Source organism: Nannospalax galili, unplaced genomic scaffold, assembly GCF_000622305.1.
Source record: "Nannospalax galili isolate Female #2095 unplaced genomic scaffold, S.galili_v1.0 scaffold1176, whole genome shotgun sequence".
NCBI lineage: Eukaryota > Metazoa > Chordata > Mammalia > Rodentia > Spalacidae > Nannospalax > Nannospalax galili.
In genome coordinates this window covers 1,056,447-1,071,630 of record NW_008338883.1, presented here as the reverse complement: position 1 = coordinate 1,071,630, position 15,184 = coordinate 1,056,447, and the positions used below count along the sequence as shown (strand labels likewise).

General features: G+C 39.8%; 1 protein-coding gene across 1 annotated transcript in view; it reads left to right on the top strand.

The window, feature by feature from the left end:
• Positions 1-11,998, top strand: part of Pdcd6ip (programmed cell death 6 interacting protein) — a 61,057-nt gene extending 49,059 nt beyond the window's left edge. The window contains exons 13-18 of the mRNA XM_008833400.3: positions 336-584; positions 1,885-2,019; positions 3,426-3,520; positions 6,129-6,252; positions 7,195-7,376; positions 8,565-11,998. Of these exons, the coding sequence (XP_008831622.1) occupies positions 336-584; positions 1,885-2,019; positions 3,426-3,520; positions 6,129-6,252; positions 7,195-7,376; positions 8,565-8,739 (960 nt within the window). The 3' untranslated portion in view covers positions 8,740-11,998. The remainder of the gene's footprint in view (positions 1-335; positions 585-1,884; positions 2,020-3,425; positions 3,521-6,128; positions 6,253-7,194; positions 7,377-8,564) is intronic.
• Positions 11,999-15,184: the final 3,186 nt, after the last annotated feature.

The following is a 15,184-nucleotide window of genomic DNA, read 5'->3' as shown; positions in this document are numbered from 1 at the left end:
TTTTTTTGGTCTTTTTGAAACAGGGTCTCCCTATAGCCCCAGCTGGCCTGGAACTCACTACTGAGATTCGCGTACCTCTGCCTCCTGAGTGCTGGGACTATAGGTGTGGGCCACCACACTCAGCAAAACATGTTTTTTAATGTAACTGTGTTTTACTTTGATAGATAATTAGATTCATCTATTTCCATTTTGATTCAGTTTTGTGTTTTGAATATGCAAAAAATGTTCACAACTCAAAGGGTAGTACAAGGGGCCTCATTCCTTGGTCTTGTATTTCCTTCCCAAATGTGCCCCAGTTAACCATATATATTTACATATATTGCTTGTTTGTTCAGGTTGTAAATGTCTTAAAATCTTTACTGTCGAATCTTGATGAAGTGAAGAAAGAGAGAGAGGGTCTTGAGAATGACCTGAAGTCAGTGAATTTTGACATGACAAGCAAGTTTTTGACAGCGCTGGCTCAGGATGGCGTGATAAATGAAGAAGCTCTTTCTGTGACTGAACTGGATCGAATCTACGGCGGTCTTACAACTAAAGTCCAAGAATCGCTAAAGAAACAGGAGGGACTTCTAAAAAATATACAGGTAAGTTTATTTATTTAGTGCGTGTATGTGTGAAAACTGGGAAGGATATGCCTGCACTAAACCTATGTCCATTCAGGAATGTGAAATTGAAGAATTTATAATGTGGAACTTGATACATCTATATATTTTACAAAAATAAAGAGGTCTTATAGCCTAGACTAGCCAGGAACTCACTGTGTAGCACAAGTTGGATTCAAACTTGCTATCCTCTGGTCTTGTCCTCACAAGTAGTGGGATTACAGATATGTGCCATCATGCCTGCTGGCATATTGGTTTTTAAAATTTATAAAACAGGGTAGAAGTACAGCTCAATGATAGAACACTTGCCTGACATGTGTGAGGCCCTACATTTAATTCTCAGCACTGGAAAGAAACTGACACAAAGCCAGTTGTCTGTGGTTACAATATTGTGTGCTGCTTAGAAAAGTGCTTGATGGTTCAGATATTTTGTTTTTCTCCAGATCATTGAAGTTTTTTTTCTTGCTATATTCAGGAAAAAAACAAAATTAATAGGAATAATTGCTTCCCGTAGAATTATATGCTTAATACACAAAGACTTTCGTCATGTGTTTACACAGTCATGGTTTAGACTAATAAGACCTGAAACTTTGCCATTTGGGTACTTAATATGCAGAATGAAACTATTTCTGCTTTTGAATATTCTACATATAGTAGATGTTCTCAAAACGAATAGTTTTTATCTGATTATTATTTTGAGACAGGGTCTCACTATGTAGCCCTGGCTGGCCTGGACTTCACTTTGTAGACCAGGCTAGCCTCCAACTCAGTGATCTATTTTCCTTTGTTTCCTGGTGGTGGGATTAAATGTGTTCTCCACCATGCTGGACTCTGATGGTGTTTTTTTGTGTTCTGTATTAATAGAAATCTGTACTCACTATTGGTTATGCTTTAACACTCATTGGATTTGTGTTATTTTTACTTAACAAAAAGCCGAAGCAGTGTACAACCTTGAAAAAAATATCCATTTTTAGTATTTCTAGTAATTCCACATATCTGTGATCATAGGATTTTCCTAATTGGAAAATAAACAAAAACATTTCAAAGGTCCATTGAGATGGTTCAGTGGGTAAAGGTGTTTGCTGCCAAGCCCCACAACTCTAGTCTGATTCTGGGATCCACATAATGGAAGGAGAGAACCAACTGCCCCAAATTGTCCTCTGATCTCTACATGCTCACCCTGGCACACATATATGCACAATAAATAATAAGTGAAAAAATATTTTGAGATGAATTAATTCTATAAATAAATGTATGTTGTGCTTGTGTTTCTTTCACCAAGGTCTCACACCAGGAATTTTCAAAAATGAAGCAGTCTAACAATGAAGCCAACTTGAGAGAAGAAGTTTTGAAGAGTTTGGCTGCTGCCTATGACAACTTTGTTGAACTTGTTGCTAATTTGAAGGAGGGCACAAAGGTATGCATGCACACAAAAGAAATAGAAGGTAGTACAATGGGTGGGGAAGTACACCTGGGGTGCTGCTGGATCCTTCAGTTGGATCAAGTTACTTTTGCCTTGGATTGTTTTACTGCCTTTTGCTCCTGGAAGGTTTGTTGTAGATGGAGAAAGCTTAATGAGGGCAGCAACATTTTGTTGGAAGTTTGAAGAATGAATTACATATTTCCCTTAGCTGAGAAGGGACATAAGTATTCCAGGTTTCAGGAATTAGAGATGTCTGAAACCAGTGCTGGGGGTTGCAGCTCAGTGGTAGAGTGCTTAGTCAGCACTCATGAGATGTCCGAAACTTGTGACGCTCTTTTAAGGGTCAGTTGTGGCTGCTGTGTGGTGGAAGAGGACACGTGGCTTTTATATTCTGAGCTGGTGTCTTGGTGAGGGTAGACTTGTGACTTGTCTGAATTATCAGAGTGTTCATGAAATATATTCTAAGTACTTTCTTTGCTTTGTTCTTTAAGATGTTTAGGGAAACGTTTATATTTGATTTCTTAAAAATGATTATTTTGATTTTGAGAGTACAACTATTTTAAAATTTTTCAGATGCACAATTCCTTTTGGTACTTAACTCCATAATGGTCACCGAGTAAAGTTATTGTGATGAGATACAGTATTGATTATGAACAGTTCTCTGAAGGCAGGTGACAGTGCAGTGAAGCTTTATGAATAGAGCAGATAGTGTGATGGCACTGGGTTTGAACTGAAGGCTTTGTTCAAGCAGATGAACTGAGGAATGCTGTCTGCAGTGGTGCTTGCATTTCTGCAGTCAGTGTACAGATGTAGCCTTTCATCTTAGTAGATTTTGGACCATTATTTAATAGTTGATTTTTTTCTGGGGATTGGGAACAAGTTCATGATTATGCAGCTTTTATTGTCATTTAATATTTGGTGACTTTCCGTAATTAAGATTTTGTTATTTTTATTTTCTTTACTAATTTTATGTCATTTGATAACTAAGTTGTCCAGTCAATGGCATGAATATACTTCATGTGGAGGATTTCAGTTCCTAGGTTTTTTGTTCATTTTGTTTGTTTTTTTGGTCTTTTTGAGACAGGGTCTCCCTGTAGCCCCAACTGTCCTAGAACTCACTATGTAGACCAGGCTGGCCTTGAACTCAGAGATCTGCCTGCCTCTACCTCCCGAGTGCTGGGATTAAAGGCCTGTGCCACCACGCCCGGCTTCAGTTCCTAGTTTTAACTATCACTGATAAATTATCTTTAGATTGTATTATTCCCTTGATTAAAAAAAATTTTTTTTCATGACACACGTACACTTGCACACATGCAGGCAATACAATCATACACATTAAATAAAAATAATAGAGTATTTATTTAAAAATTGTTATTTGTTTGTGTGTTCTTGGTTTATAGTTTTACAATGAGCTGACTGAAATCCTGGTCAGGTTCCAGAACAAATGCAGTGACATCGTGTTTGCACGGAAGACAGAAAGAGATGAGCTTTTAAAGTAAGTTCGTATTGTGCATCAAATTGTACTTAAAAATATTTTCTTGAATTTTGGGTTAAACTTAGTAGTGTGATGTAGTGATTCTAATTAGGGTACAGGTCAGGATTACAAACCAAACATCCTGTGATGTGGACATTCTGTTTTGGGGAATCCATTCCAGGAATGTATCAGTTTATGTTAGAAATGACATATTTATGGCTTATTTATTTCTAAGTTGCTTATAGCAATAAAGGAATACAAACAAATCTTTTGTCCAGGGTTAGTTAAATAAAGCTGTGTCTGTGTAGACATTCTAAACCAGATTGCCCCAGGCTGGCCTTTAACTCTGCTCCAGCTTCCTGGGTGCTGGGATTATGGCCCTCCACCACCGGGCCTGGCTTCCCCTGTTTTTATGTAGGGGATAGTTTCACTTTATTGATACAGGAAAATCTCTTAAGATAACAGAGTAAAAGAAGTAAAGTACAGAATAGGGTATAGAGTATGCTTTTACCGTAAGAACGGAGAAAATAAAAACATTTAAGTTGACTTGTTTATGTACCAGGCTGTTTTTGGTTATTCTTAGAGAAAGAAATGCTCCAATAGTCTTACTTTCTTTTTTTAAAAAGATATTTTATTTATTATTTTATGTCTATGAGTGTATTGCCTACATGTGTATAAGTGTACCCATGTCATGCAGTGCCCACAGAAGTCAGAAGAGGGTGTCGGATTCCCTGGAACTGGCGTTATGGACAATTAGTTGTTAGCTGCCATATGGATGCTGAGACTTGAACTTGGGTCCTCTGCAAGAGCAGCCAGTGCTCTTAACCACTGGGCCTCCCTTGGAATTGGAGTTACAGCTGTTAACTGCCATGTGGGTGCTGGGACTAGAACCCAGGTTCCCTACAAGAGCAGCCAGTGTTCTTTCTTAACTGCTGAGATAACTCTCCAGCCCCTAAATTCTATTTTTAAAAATTTTTTTTATTTTTTAAAAAGAATGCAAGCCAGATATGGTGGCGCACACCTTTAATCCCAGCACTCGGGAGGCAGAGGCAGGCAGATCTCTGTGAGTTCAAGGCCAGCCTGGTCTACATAGTGAGTTCCAGGACAGCAGGGGCTACAAGGAGACACTGTCTTAAAAAGACCAAAAAAAAAAAAAAAAAAAAGATGTATTGTTTATGTGTTTGGATATGATGCATGTGGGTGCCCATGGAGACCAGAAGAGGGTGTCAGATCCCCTGGAGCTGGAATTACAGGTGGTTGTGAAATGCCCATTGCGGGTGCTGGAAACTGAATCCAGGTTCTCAGAAGAACAAGAAGGACTCTTAGCTGTTGAACCATCTCTCCAGCCTCAAGGACCTAAAAAGAGCTTGAATAATAGATTTTATTTAACCAGGTGTATCCAAAATGTTATTGTTTAAACATAAAATTAGTGTAATAATTATAAACGAGATACTTCATCGTCATCATCATTCTTAGAAATTCAATGTGTATTTTATACTGAAATCCTCAGTTCAGACTAGTTATATTCCAGGCATTTCAGAGCCACCCTTGCTCAGGGGTTACTGTCTTGGATATCATGTGCTTTTAGTGATAGTATATGTAGTGCTGCTGGGCATTTGTCTGGGCTTGCTGCGTCATAGGGTGTGTTCAGCTTTATTCGATATTGTTCATTGCTTTTCCGACATGGCTGTAATAATTTCTATTCCTACTAGTTGTTCCATATTTTTTCCATTACTTATTCTGATGAGTATGTAGAGTTAATGCACAATTACACATTTTAAAAAAGATTTATTTATATTTTTATGTGTATTTGTGTAAGTGGATACATTTGTGTGAGTGCCTATGGAGGCTAGAGAGAGGACTTTGATGATCCAGTGGAGCTGGAGCCACCCAACATGAGTGCTGGGAACCAAACTCACATCCTCTAGAAGAGCAGTAAGTGCTCCTAACCACTGAGCCATCTCTCCAGCCCCCAAAGGCAGTCTTTTTTTTTTTTTTTTAATCTTTTTGAGACAGGGTCTCCCTATAGCCCCAGCTGGCCTAGAACTCACTCTGTAGACCAGGCTGGCCTTGAACGCACTGAGATCTGCCTGCCTCTACCTCCAGAGTGCTAGGACTAAAGGCATGTACCACTACACCCCGTGAAACATGTTTTTTGTTATTTTGTCTTTTTTTTTTTCCGGAGCTGAGGACCGAACCCAGGGCCTTGCGCTTGCTAGGCAAGCGCTCTTCCACTGAGCTAAATCCCCAACTCCGAAACATGTTTTTTTAATGTAACTATGTTTTACTTTGATAATTAAGTTCATGTATTTCAATTTTGATTCACTTTTGTGTTTTGAATATACAGAAGTGTTCACGACTCAGAGGGTAGTGCAAGGGACCCTCCAAAGGCAGTCTCTTAAGGCTACTTGCCTAGTTAATATATTCCTTATTTGAACTGTAACTAAGATGTCTGAAAAATTTATTTTCTTCTCTAGTTTTCAGTTAAACTGTAGGAAGAAAGATTTTCATATTTGAAGAAAAACAAAAGAACTGGATCTTACATGTGCTGGTGGTTTTTTTTGTTGTTGTTGTTTGTTTGTTTGTTTGTTTTAAACTGTGTTAATTGTAACACCCTGTCTTTCACAAGGGACTTGCAGCAAAGCATTGCCAGAGAACCTAGTGCTCCTTCAATCCCGACCCCTGCATACCAGTCGTCCCCAGCAGGAGGACATGCACCGGCTCCTCCAACTCCAGCTCCAAGAACCATGCCAGTGAGTAAGCTTGGCCCTGCCAGCACTCCTGCAGCTTGGAAGGCTGCAGTGGAGGGAATGGACTAGTGCTCCCCACTTGTGTGGGGGGCCAACCTTCTGGTAGTGTTTAGACACAGCACTCATGAATTCTTGCCCCCACAAATCTAGACTGAATATAATTAAACCTTCGGAACTTTCTGTTTCCAGTAAGTACAGTGATGAAGTAAGAAGCTCGACTGTTCCATTGGAAATGACACATCTAGAGCATGAGATGTAGAATTATGAGAGTTAGTCTTTTCTAAAATCGTGGGGACAAAGGGAGGGGTGCTGTAGATAGGACCAAAAGACTCGTTAACAGCCAGTGCAGTACATGGACCCTGACTTGAATTTGCTTCATAAAAACAGGTGTTTCTTTTGACAAATAGGAAAACTGGAATCTGGATTGGCTCTTCAACAATTCCTGGGAACAGCTTCATTTTCTTGGGGTGATGATGCTGGGACTGTGTAGGAGGGCACCCTCATTAGGACTGAGTGTTGATGCCTGAGGTGTTGCAAAGCTTGCAACTTGAAGGGGTTCCACAAATACGTAGAGACAAAGGAGGGTTAGCCACTGAGCTTTGCTACTAAGGTGTGTGATTGTTTTATCATACAATTTAAGTTTTCATGATTTTGAAGATTTTTGTAAAAAGAATTTGGGGTTGGATGAAGACCCAGGAATAGTCACACCTTGCTTCTTTCCCACTGAGTGTCTAGTCTGATGGGAGCAGGCACCAGGAAGAGCATGGCTCTGTGAAGTTGGAGAATTGCTCTCTACTCAGGTGCATTTCTAGAGTAGTAAGCTAATGTTTAAGAATGGGAGCAACAAGTTTGTTTGGTTGCATATTGAAGTATGTCATATGCCCTTGTTTGTTTTAGTTAGCAATTTGAGAGACACCAAAACAGTTTGCCTATTTTCTCTTTCAGCCTGCTAAGCCCCAACCCCCAGCCCGGCCTCCACCTCCTGTGCTTCCAGCAAACCGAGTTCCTCCTACTGCTGCTCCCACGGGGGCTGGGGCGGCTCCACCAGCTCCAACGCAGACACCTAGCTCTGCTCCCCCTCCACAGGCCCAGGGACCACCATACCCTACCTACCCAGGATATCCCGGGTAAGGCGGTGGCTCACCCTGTATCCCAAAGAATTGACTGATGTTTCTAGCTCTAATTAACCTTTTTAAACATAATATCACCTTTCTCTAAAATAAATCTCTCATGAATTAAACTACATTCCAGAAATCAAAACCGTGGTGTAATTATTTGAGTAGTTGAATATCTGTGCCCTAGACTTTTAGAATGTGTATTTTTATTTTTTTCATGTTGCATTTAGTATATATCTCTTGGCTGCTTTTATTTAGGTGATAAACAGGTATCTTTCTGAGCATGGTGTATATAGCAAGGATGGTAAGGCCTTGTATATATGCTTGCACTTTGAAGTCTCAGTATTTGATAAACTGTTGAATTTTGCCCCATTATAGATTGAACTTAAAGGTTAGCTCTTTTCTGTGGAATTTTCTGTGTGTGTGTACACGCGTGTGTGTGTGTGTGTGCGCGTGTGTGTGTGTAATTATTTGTTTTCGTGGTGTTGGGATTGGACTGAGGGCCTTGCACATGTTAGGCAAGCATTTACTACATTCCCAGGCAGCCTTCTTGTGGTTAATTTCTGTTTTTAAAATTACATTTGTGTATGTATGTATGCATGCATGTATGTGTTTGTTTTGTGTGTGTGTGTGGAGTGTGTGCCACAGTGCCTATTTGGAGGTCAGAGGACACCTTGTGGGAGTTGGTTCTCTCTTTTTCACCATGGGATCTAACTCAAGGTTTTCAGGCCATCCTGCTGGCCATGTGGTAACTTCTTGACATTCAAACACTTGGCTGCCAATTATTAAGATGTGTTCTAAGTATTTATTTAAGAACATTATATCTTCCAGATATTAAAACTTTGTAAGCAGCAAATTGTGTAGTACAGTGACTATCAACCCTTGTGGAACAGGAACATATTTAGAGAATTAGTTTTGCCTCATTAAAGTGAACCCTCTCTATATTTATTCTTTAATAGTTGGCTGTTTAATTCTACTTCCTTCAACATTATTTTCTGGATAGTATTAAACTTTTGATAGTCTTTAATTTTAATTAAACTGTGTACCTTGAATTGGGTCCTTTGTCTACTACTCTCTCTGATGAAAGTAGAGGAAAATGACTTTCATTGAAAACTGGCCTTTGAGTAGTTACTGAATGTGTCATTTTACAATATTTGGTTTACCAACCCAGTGTTCTGTTTTTTTTTTCCTCATCATCAGGTATTGCCAAATGCCCATGCCCATGGGCTACAACCCCTACGCTTACGGCCAGTACAACATGCCATACCCGCCAGTGTACCACCAGAGCCCGGGACAGGCTCCGTACCCAGCGCCGCAGCAGCCTGCCTATCCCTTCCCTCAGCCCCCGCAGCAGTCGTACTATCCGCAGCAGTAATACTTCTGCTCAGTGTCAGCTGGTTCAGATCAGAGGGAGAAATACCAACTCTGCAATAAGTCACTAAACTCCGTGCTCTGGTTACCCTAGTGTACCTTGCTGTACTGAATGCCGTGTATGTTCCTGTCTGCAGCTAAAAGCCAAAAGCTGGGCCCCAGTTCCACGTTTGATTGCACATGTGAGGTTTTGCTGCTGTTGCAGCATAAATACTAGGTATAATAGGATTTGAAAAAATTTTACCATTCAGAAAAGTTGAAAATGAGAAATTAAGCCTGCAAGTGAAACTTGACACACTTTCTACATAAGGTGCGGTTGGGACATCAGACACGTATAAAGAAGGCTTACGTACTGATATACAAGGAAACAAAGTTTTCTTTCTCTTTTGGTTTATTGATTTAGTTTAATTTCCATTATGATATTTTGCATAATCAAGGCACTGTAAATCTTATAATTTAAAAATAAATGACTTAAGAACAGTTATCATTGTTATGTTTTGTCACTGACTCTCATTACTGTCTAATTCCTTTCTGGTATTAGCTAGCTTTCATTTTGTGTGTCCACAGGTTAAGCATACTGTGTTTCAGTGCATGAGCAGTGCTAGCTAGTCAGGTTCAAGGATACTCACAGGAAGGCTGACTGGCACCATGCTTTGTCATATGCTGGTTGGCCAGCTTATTTTGACATTTATTTTCAAAAGTCCTGTAATGTGGAAAACACACATATCGTTACCAAAGAGTCTTCAAATAAATATAAAAATCAAACAAGTATATATTTAATGTTTTATTGTTAGCTTCTCCAAGAAAATGATGCAGATTCTGGTAATAACTCAGATGTGCCCCACATCCTCCCCCCTGTAATCTGGTTAAGCTCGGTAGCTGCAATTGGGGGTACTGTCTAATGTAGCAGAATTGTTTAAGGAAATCTATGTTCTTTTATCCCTTTATTCCACTTCACTCTTACTGGTAACACTTTATGTATAGTGTGTTTGAATAGATTTAACCCTTCCTTTTAAAAATTTTAATTTTTTTGTGGCTCCTAAAAGATGAAGTTATTTTATAATTCAGGGAGCCTACAGAGCAATTGCTGGGAACACACGCTGAGTCTGGAACAGGCTGCACCCTCGGTGCGAGCCTCTGCTGTGAGGATGTTTGCTGCTGTATAAGCCTCAGTAGAGATAAAGAAGATGCATCCTGGAACAGGAAGCTGTACAGGCCAGGGCCCACCAGGGTCTAAGTGGTGTTTGTTCCATGTGAAGTTCTTTTCTGAACACATTGGGTGTATGAGCAGATTTCTAATCTGTTTGTTTTCTGAATTTAATGCTGGCCTTTTCTTGAGTTATTATTTCATTTAAATGATATTGTCACTGGTCCACTGTTGGTTTTATGGACAATTTAGATTTATATTTTAAATGTAAGACTGAAGATATGATTGTAAAAGGGAATAATAAATCGGTTTAAAATATATATGTATATTAAAAAAAACTTTGTTGTCTGTAGAAAGCACAAAGACATGTTAATTCAAAAGAAATGATTGATAATCTGGAATATGACATTGGCTTAAGCCCATTAGTTAAACCTTGGCAAAAAATTGCCTTTAAACATATCACTGCTAAGTTTTAATACTTTGGATTCCTCGTGTGAGATGGGCTTATTTGACTCCTCTGTGAATAACATTTAAGTACCTTATATTGACATAAGACACCCAGTGAGTTAGGGATTTCCCAGATTGCTAGTCTATACTCTTTACTAATGCAACAACAACAAAAATGTTGGCCTGAATATTCTCTTGGGAAAGGGAGCAGGGGACTACAGGAAAAGCAAGTACATCAGAGGGCCAAAGGGACAGGTGAGGCCAACTGCCATTCCCTGTTGAACTAGGCTGTTCCTGCAGAGCCACAGGCTGGTCAGAGATGGTAGGGGAGCTCTCAGGCCCTAAGGCAGCCCCTTCGAGCAGCCTGCTAGCTTAGCTCTTTAGCAAAGCCTCTGCTGTGTGGTAGCCCAGGCCATCCTCTCTTGCTAGTTGGTAAAGGTGATCCTCTGGTCCCTCGGGTTAGGTACCATTGACCACAGTGCTAGTCTTGCCTCCTTGCGCCTGTCTAGTGTCACAATGGAAATCCTCTTAGGCCTGCTTTGCATTCTAGCAAACAAGGCAGCGTTCACTGGGGTTGATTTGTTAACCAAATTTTTTAGTCCTTTGCCTAGCCCCTGTGCTCTATGCAACACCCTAAAACATTACTATGGATGATGCTGTTTATTTGAAGGTAGAAGATTCCTCCCTGGCTCAAGTATGTTATCCTGTGTTTATGATCAGACGTCTCTTACCTTCTTAAACTAAGGGACTTAGTCACCAGGCTATATATGTTGGTTTCCTAATTCCATTATGAAATGAGTTACACATCAACTGTTGAAACTCTCCATAAAGGAACTAGTCAGAAGTAGGAGAAAAGCCATCTGACAATGTGAATTTCTTGTCCTTAGTTGGAGATGGCTTGACTTCTTGGTGATCTAGAGGATTGTTCCTTGGCCCTGTGGCCTCTGGTCTTACTCGAGAAAAGCAGGATATGTCACTACAAAGCAGTGAGACAGCCCTGAACCCACACTCAAGCACCTTTGCAATTTTTAAGGCCTCCTCATCCCATCCCAGTGTGAATGTGGATTTCAATCTTGTACCCACCCTGTCCCAGTCAGCAAACAAGTTTTAGAAATGTTTTCCATTTGAGTTTTATAGCAAAAAGTTGATTTGTACACATTTTCTAATTTCATGAACAGGATAAAATAAAATTTGTTAAGTAGACTTTAGTTTGCTAATGGGGATTTAAAAATAATATATCTTACAGAGTCTTGCTGTAACCCAGTGGCAGCTTTTTTTTTTTTTTTTTTTTTAAAAGCCTTCTGGATTCACAGTACAGAACAGGATATAAAGCAGGACAAAACCATGTGATAGTGTTACAAGTGCTAGTTTATACAGACTGCAGAATTAAATGGTTATTACAAGATTTACGTGGAGGAGCAAAGCCGGAAAATTATATTTTTAAAGAAAGAGAATATTCAGGCTTATTTCTGGTATGAAGTTTATATTTTTTAAAAAAATATCCTATATTATCACACCAGAGATTCAGATTCCTTTCGGTTACAGACATTGCTGGTGGTTGGATTATATTTTTATTGTATTCTTTTCTCTTAGGGGGAAAATTGTAAAGAAACAAAAGATTCCAGATGAATGTATCCTAGAAATAAAAGTTGAAAGATTCTTACTTCCACGGAGTATGAATTCTTATTTAAAAGTGTTGATCCTTCAGCTTTATAGTTCCACAAGTTCCTTGACAAAGGTGGTTTTGGGAAGAAGCACAGCCTCTTCACTAAATGTGTGGGACTACAAAAGGAAGCTATTGAGTTTTTCTTAATAGCTGACAGTTTCATAATTTAACTGTCATGGATGGACTGTAGTTTTCATTAATGATTTGCCATGGTCCTTTCAGATAGTCTATTTTCTTCAAGAGCCTTTTGGGAATTTTGGGGGGCTAATTTTTGGAACTGATCAAGATTACTATAATATTCAGTTGATAGATGGGGTGGTGAAATGTGTTAATCCTTTTTTATCAATGCATATTAATTATACAAAATGCTTCATTATGCCATTTTCATACATGCATGTCATGTGCTTTGATCACACCCCACCTTCTTTTGTCCCTCCAAGAGCCAGATATCCCCTCTCTGCTTTTTACTTTCATGTCTTTTTTAAAAATGAGATTCTGCATATGAATGAAAACTTACTTGACATGATGACCTCCAGTTGTACTTTGGATATAGTTCCTTTATCAGATGAGTTTTGCATTTTTTTTTTTTACTACTTGGTAGCTTGCCTTATTCTCTTACCTAATATTTTTTAAAAAATTATTTTTACTTTCTGTGTATGAGTGTGTTACTTGGTATGTGTGTACTACTGAGTCATGCATTGCCCATGAAGGTCAGAAGAGGGTGTCAAATTTCCCCTAGAACTGGAGTTACAGACTGTTAGCCATTGCTGAGCCATCTCTCCATTTCTTTACCGAACACTTTTTTTAAATGCTTCCTTTTTTATTTATTGTTTTTATATGTATGTGTGTATTGCCTGCATGTAGGTAAGTGCACCCGTGTCGTGCAATGACCACAGAGGTCAGAAGAGGCTGTTGGATCCCCTGGGACTGGAGTTACGGACAGTTGTTAGCTGCCATGTGGGTGCTGGGATTCGAACCCAGGTCTTCTGCAAGAACAACCAGTGTTCTTAACTGCTGAGCCATCTCTTCAGCCCCTTCTGAACATTTTTTACAGAGTGGTTTTTTTTTTTTAATTTTTTAATGAAGCCAAACAAAAATCCATTTGTTCTTTGAGGCCTTACTTTAGTGGTCATATCAAAAATGTTAAGCCCAGAGAGTTGCTTAGAGGTCCTACTGTATCCTTAGAAGCTTATAGCATTGTGTTTTAGAAGTCAACACTAGCAGCAGGACAGGCTTGCCAAATGCCGAATTCTAGGTTGGAGGTTGTCTCCTTTCAACACTAAATGTCCCACCTCACTCTCTTCTTACCTGCATGGTTTGTGCAAAGAATTTCATTGTAGTTCTTATTTAAGTGTTGGTTAAGATGTGTTTGTCTCTGACCTCAAAATTTTCTTTTCAGTTTCCTGAAGTCTGAATAGAATTTGCTAATGTGTAGACTTTCATGTATATTTATTTTGATTTGTGTTCCCTGAACTTCTTGATCTGTGGTTTGTGTCTTGCCATTAAGTTTGGAAACTTACAGTACATTGTTACTGAGACAGGGTCTCATGTAGCCCAGGCTTGCCTCAAAATCTGTTTAGCCCATGCTGGCCTTGATTTCCTGATCCTCTTGCTAGTGCAGATCCACTTCTCCAGTGCTGGGAATTGCAGGCATGTGCCACCACATGGCATCTTTTGCTCTTCTCTTGACCTGGAATGCCCACTGTGCCTATATTTCTCTATTGTCTCCCAGTTTTTAGATGCTCTCAGTTTTTCCTTTTTGAATCTCCACTTGGGAAGTTTCTATTATATCTTCAGTTACTGAATTTTTCCCCCTCACCTATTTTTCTTTTTGGCAGTGCTGGGATTTGAACCCAGGGCCTCAGGCATGCTAGGCAAGTGCTCCACCACTAAGCTCCATTCCTAGTCCACTATGCAGTCTACTAGTGAGCCCATTAAAGGTATTCTTCTGTCTTACATGGCTTTTGGCTTCCAGCATCTCCTTTTAAGACAAATTTTTATTTATTCTTAAATATTTTGTTGATTATTTTTATGTGTATGAGTGTATTGCCTGTATGTGTGTAAGTGTACCCATGTCACATACCTACAGAGGTCAGAAGAGGGTGTCCAATCCCCTGTAACTGGAGTTATGGACAGATGTTAGCCACCGTGTGGGTGCAGAGAATCAAAGCTGGGTCCTCTGCAGGAGCAGCCAGTGCTGAGCCATCTCTCCAGCACTGTATTTTTAATTATGTGTATATGTGGGTATGTGCATGCAGATGCCCACAGAAACCAGCTCCTGGATCCTCCAGCTGGGGTTTCTGGTGTTTGGGAGCCACCTGATGTGGTTGCTGGGAATTGAACTAGAATCTTCTAGAAGAACAGTGTACAGTTTTGGTCCTTTTTTGAATTTCATTCTCTCTGCTTACATGATTCATTCTTGCATGATGTCCACTTTTCTACCAGAACTTTTAGCATAGTAATTAGTTAAAATTCATAGTCAAAATTTTGTTGAAAGGTAGACATGGTATATATTAGATAAAGGAATTGTGATAAAGGGACTTTTAGGAATAGTGTTTATGTTCAGCTGGCTGTGACTGCGACGTTTACAGCTAGTGTAGCTGTTAGGTATTGAGACCAATTCCTTTAATGCCTTTGCATTCCCTAGGAGCTCCTTAAGTGAGACTTGGGAGTTACTTCAGTCCTCTGTGGTCATGCAGGAGCCCTGTTCGTGTGCTAGTGTCCATGGGGGAGAAGTGTCCTAACAAGAGCCTGTGACTGGGTCTCAGTCTTAAGCCTGTGGCACTGAGGCATGACTTTCAGCAAGGGCTCCTCAGCCTGTTTCTCCCTCTAGGTGAGGTGGCAGAAGGGCCTGGAACTGGATGTGTCCCTTGTGGGGTCAGTTCTGTTAAAGGAGTTCCCCTTGACAGAAAGACTAGCTGCTGAAGTGACCACTGCCCCTCCCCCTGCTGCACTGAGGCTTTTCTCAGATGGATATTGAAGGTAGATGTCATGAAAGGTAGTGGTGTGTGTGTGTGTGTGTGTGTGTGTGTGTGTGTGTGTGTGTGTGTGTGTAGGGACTAGGACTGACTAAGAGTCTTCACCTCTTAAGTTAGTCCATGGATACACTCCCAGTAAGCAATATTTCTGTTTCATCTGTTCTTACACTTTCAAGGGCATTGATTTGCTTGATGATCTCAGTTCTCTGAA